This window comes from Vidua chalybeata, chromosome 9 (genome assembly GCF_026979565.1).
Source record: "Vidua chalybeata isolate OUT-0048 chromosome 9, bVidCha1 merged haplotype, whole genome shotgun sequence".
NCBI classification, from domain to species: Eukaryota; Metazoa; Chordata; class Aves; order Passeriformes; family Viduidae; genus Vidua; species Vidua chalybeata.
The window spans coordinates 13,439,890-13,444,734 of record NC_071538.1 but is presented as its reverse complement, the minus strand read 5'-3'; the positions used below and the strand labels follow the sequence as shown (position 1 = coordinate 13,444,734).

The 4,845-nt window shown below is 54.2% G+C and overlaps 1 protein-coding gene across 1 annotated transcript; it reads left to right on the top strand.

The window, feature by feature from the left end:
* Positions 1–729: 729 nt before the first annotated feature.
* Positions 730–4,376, top strand: NSUN4 (NOP2/Sun RNA methyltransferase 4). Its single transcript, XM_053950845.1, has 6 exons — positions 730–837; positions 1,439–1,854; positions 1,993–2,147; positions 2,313–2,467; positions 3,124–3,248; positions 3,933–4,376. The coding sequence occupies exons 1-6, from the start codon at positions 730–732 to the stop codon at positions 4,201–4,203; spliced, it is 1,230 nt and encodes a 409-aa protein (XP_053806820.1). The 3' UTR covers positions 4,204–4,376.
* The last annotated feature ends 469 nt before the right edge of the window (positions 4,377–4,845 follow it).

The following is a 4,845-nucleotide window of genomic DNA, read 5'->3' as shown; positions in this document are numbered from 1 at the left end:
GTGTCCTGTGTTTATTTCCTAGTTCTTGTGCTTCTGACTTGTACTGGGTTAAGATGAAATCGGTGAGTGTCAGAGCCCAGTTAAGGGCAGGAGAGTTTTCCTCACTTGTGGGAATGTAATTTTTGTGCTGCCAAGATGGACAGCTGCTGCAGCCCAATCCCAGGGGGGAAGAATTTGTCTGTTGGAACCACAATGATTATTCCTGAGCCCCTGAAGACCAGTGTTGTTCACACAGTATGTTCTGATTAAATTAGACTAAAGGGAGTGACGCTTTTCTAGGAGAAAAAAGCTTCCACGCTCAGGGGAAAGCTGTCACCTGTCCCTCACTGTCTCATGCTTCTGGCAGTGGCTGGAAGAGCCTCCTGGCAGCAGCCAGCTCTGCCTGCTTGCCCACGAAACCAACCACGTGGCTGTGGAGGTGCATGGGGGTGGTTCACCTACTCAAGCCCCGGTCAGGGTCACCTGGGGGGAGCTAAAGCCTTTCTGTGTGAATTACCAGCCCTGGGACTGTCCTGTCCGTGCTCTGCCTGCTCCTTTCGCGAGAGACAATGTTTGGTAGGAGGAAAACTAGGGTATCTCACGGCTATTCTTCAAAGTGGAACGAAACCCACCACCTTATTATAAATCTAGCTGTTCTTTATCCATGTAGTAGTTGACGGTCCTTTTGCGCGGTGCCTTTCCAGCCGCGCCCCGAGCACTCCCCGGTCCCGCCCCGGAAGGCGAGCGGCGATGGCGGCGCTGGGCGGGCGCGGGCGGGCGGCGGCCGCGCTGCTGCGCCGGGCACCGGGGACGGCACCGGGAGCCGGGCCGCGCCGGCACCGGCACAAGGAGAAGTGGGTGAGCTGGGCCCGGGCGGGACCGGAGCACGGCGCCCCACGGCGCTGCTTGCACCTCGCTCTTGATCCCACTAATCCCCTTCTCTCTCACCCCCCCATTTCACCTCTCGCTGCACCCTCCTGCCGCCGCTCTGCGTGCAGCCGTGCCCGCCCCGGGTTCCCAGCCACATCCGGCCTTCCACAGAGTCCTGGAATCACTGCATGTGCTGAGTTGGAAGGGATGCATCAGGATGCAGCTCCTGGCCCTGCACGGGACACTCCCAACAGTCCCGCCCTGTGCCCGAGAGCATTGTCCAAATGCCTCTTGAACTCAGACAGGCTTGGTGCTGGGACCCCTTCCCTGGGGAGCCTCCTTCGGTGCCCAACCACCCCGTGGGTGAAAAGTGTTTTCCTGTTATACCACAGAAGCCCCCCCGTCACAGCTTCATGCCATTCCCTCTGGTCCTGTCACACTCACACTCCAGAAAGGCCTCGTGGACTTCTGGCAGCAGAGAATCAGTGCTGGACTCTCCCAGAAGAACACGAAGGCTGGGTGGGGGGGCTGGGTATGGGGGTATCGAGGTGTTTTGTCTTTTAACACTTCTGTTATTTTTCCCCACAAGGCTGCCACGGCCCCACGCATCCCGGCCACACGGCTGGCGCTGCACCACTTCGACACGAGCTACGGCCTGCACCTGGGGGCCCTGTGGCCCTCGGTCCGCGCTGGCCTGCTCTGCGAGCAGAAGTACGGGGCCCTCCTCAACAACTTCGCTGCTGCTCACCACGTTCCCCAAGAGCTGGAGCTGCTCAACGCCACCGATTTCGTTTCCCAGGCCCCCCAAAAGGTGCAGCAATGGCAGCAGGGCGCAGCTGTGGGGGAAGCGGCCACAGGGTGCCAGGAGGGCCCTGGTGAGAGGAGGACTGGGATGCAGGCAGAAATGGTGACACAGGCAGAGATGTCCCCACCACTTTGCACCTCCTCCAAAATCAAGTGTTACACCTTCCCCAGGGGTGACATCACACGCTTTCGTCCTGCACGGTGAGGCATCCCTGACAGACCGCCCTGGTCTTTGCCTGCCTCAGGGGCATGGCTCATGCCATCCTCACTTCCAACTGCTCTTTTACTTTCTTTTCCCCTCCAACTTTTGCTTTTGTTATGCAAACTGATGATTTCCAGGCCGGATGCTCTGGGGCTCCTCGACTATTACCTCATGGATGCAGCATCTCTCCTGCCTGTCCTGGCTCTCAACGTGCAGCCAGACGACTTTGTCCTCGACCTCTGTGCGGCTCCGGGTGGGAAGACTCTGGCTCTGCTGCAGACTGGGTTTTGTGGTGAGTGGGGATGGGTGTTCCTTGTTCCTGTGTGTAAAACATGGCTGGAGCAGTGTACTGCATCCATTCATGTCTGATCATTAATAATTTCTGTGTGTAAGAGCTGGGAATCAGGTGTGTTTCTGCAAAAGTGACATTCCCACTGTGCCTGTTCTGTCCTGTCAGGGCATCTGGCAGCCAACGACGTCTCTGTTTCCCGGACAAAGAGGCTGTACCACATTCTCCATAGCTATGTCCCCAAAGAAGTCAGGGATACTGTGAGTGTCACATCCTACGATGGAAGGGACTGGGACCAGATGAAAGGAGGCACTTTCCATAAGGTATGTGTTTGGGAACCAGTGAAGATAAACCCATCAAATTCACTTCTCTCCTCTTCTTGAGGAAGACAGCAGCTTATCCTTCCATATAACTGTGTAGTTTTCTGTAATCATAAATGCAGAGAAAGAGAGAAGATCAAGACATCAGGAGTAAGATTTCCTTCTGCTATCCCTTCCTGCAGGATCTGGTGCATTTGTGCATCTAGAGTTGTAACTTCAGTTGCCTGTGTAAAACCCTTTAGAAATCCTGTTCTTGTCCATCACCTGGAAGGGGTTAAATGTGAAGATTAGATAATTCTGGCTTCTCAGCCATGTCCAGCCACAGGGGCTGGGTTTGGTATTCCAGGGGCTGGGTTGGGTACTCTAGGAGGCTGCAGCAGCAATGCCTGTGTGTGGTGCAGGAACATTGCCAGGGACGCACACAGAGCAGGGACATTAAATGAGGACATGAGTTAGTGCAGGATGTTTTCCACCATTTTTGCACGTTCCCAAAATGCCAAAGCAGCCAGATGATTACAGTTCAGTGTGATGCACACCTGTGTTCAGGCTCTGAGAGCTGTTGGCAGGGGTGGAGGAGGTGCACATGGGGCTGGCTGCAGGAGGGGACTCGCTGAGCTTGACCTGTGCACGGGGCTGAGGTGAAACCTCTGCTGCTGCAGGTGCTGGTGGATGTGCCCTGCACGACAGACAGACACTCTGCCATGGAGGAGGACAACAACATCTTCCACAAGAGGCGAACCAAAGAGCGTCAGATGTTGCCCATGCTGCAGCTGCAGCTGCTGATGTGAGTGAGCTCAGTTGTGTTCCCTGAAACTTCTTCTTACTCTGTCCCCAACTGGGAAATGTGGAAACCACATGTAGTTTTCTGGCAGTAGTTGGAACACGTGAAATCACAGTAAGTGTAAGGAGGTGCAGATGTTCTTGGTCAGATCACTGTCCTTCTGTCCCCAGCAGTAGTGGTAGGATATAGGGAGAAGGGCTAAGGAACAGGATGGGTACAGTTGTTTTGGGTGGTGATCTCCTGGGTCCCGGCCGTCAGTCCTGGAGGATTCCTGAGTGCCCACCTATCCCAGCACACGGGAGGACATGTGGTGCTAGGAAGGGCCACAGCTTGTCACTGTGTGCTGTGGCAATAAGGAGGCAGATTAGAGAGTCCCATGGTGGCACTTGAACTGCAATCTCTTCCCCTGTACATATCTCCTGTTCCTTTGGATGTGACTGCAGGATTACACCTTCCAGCTGTTAAATTCTTTATCAATATAAGTACTGTTTGACTCTTTGCCCTGGCCCAAAACACTCCTCATGTTGCAGTGACACAGACTGCCGGGCCTGTGGAGTTCAGTGGGGTTTGTCTGTCACTTCCTATGAGTCCCCTGTTGGCTTCCCAGTTTCAGTGGGTGGGAATGCCCCTCAGTGTCCCTCCCTCAGAGTCCTCCTCGTGACCTTGTGTGTGCTCACCTTGCTGCAGGGCTGGGATCCTCGCGGCGAGGCCGGGAGGGGCTGTGGTGTATTCCACGTGCTCCCTGTCCCTGCTGCAGAACGAGTGTGTGGTGGAGAGGGCGCTGGACGTTGCAGAAGCCCAGTTCAACATCAGTGTGCAAGTGGAGGACTTGAGCCACTTCCGGACGCTCTTCCAGGACACGTTTTCCTTCTCGGACTGCCGGCTCGGGGAGCTTGTCCTGCCTCACCTCACAGCCAACTTTGGGCCGATGTATTTCTGCAAGTTACGTCGGATGTAGAAGGGGCAACAAAATCTGTCTGTCTACTGTCAGGAAATAGCCCAATAATTAAGGGAAAGCAGAACTGCTTTATATTTATTTTTCTTTCTAAAATGTCCCAAAGGAAGCGTGCTTTCTTACTGCAGATAGAGAATAAATGAGAAAGACCTGCTGTGGTGTTTCCTGAACACTTATCTGTTTGAGACTGAGGTGTTTAATCTAGGAAAGAGAGAGAGGTCTTATCAGAGGGAGCAATTTATCCATCTGTGTGGGACGGGATAAATGGCCCTGCTCTCTTCCTCCTGCCTGACTGCTTTGATCCTGCATGAGCAGGTTTGGGTTAACAGACACCATCTGGGGATCTCAGCCTTTCTGTGCCAGATCTCACCATCTGCATAAATGCGTCGCATCTGTCTATGCTTATCTCCTGCCTTCAGAGAGAGCAGCCTGAGGTCCTGAAACCAGAGGCTCCTAAGAGTGCCCCTCCTGTGGGGTTCAAAGTGTGCTTGGGATGCTGGAGATCTGGTGCTGTGGAGAGGCCAGTGACTGTTGCTATCCCTCACAGCTAGGAAGGCTGTGGATAAGTGTAAATGTTCCCATGCTAGATGCCATTTAATGTCCAGTGGGCAGGTGTTTGTATGATTTTAAGTAGCAACTTTGTTT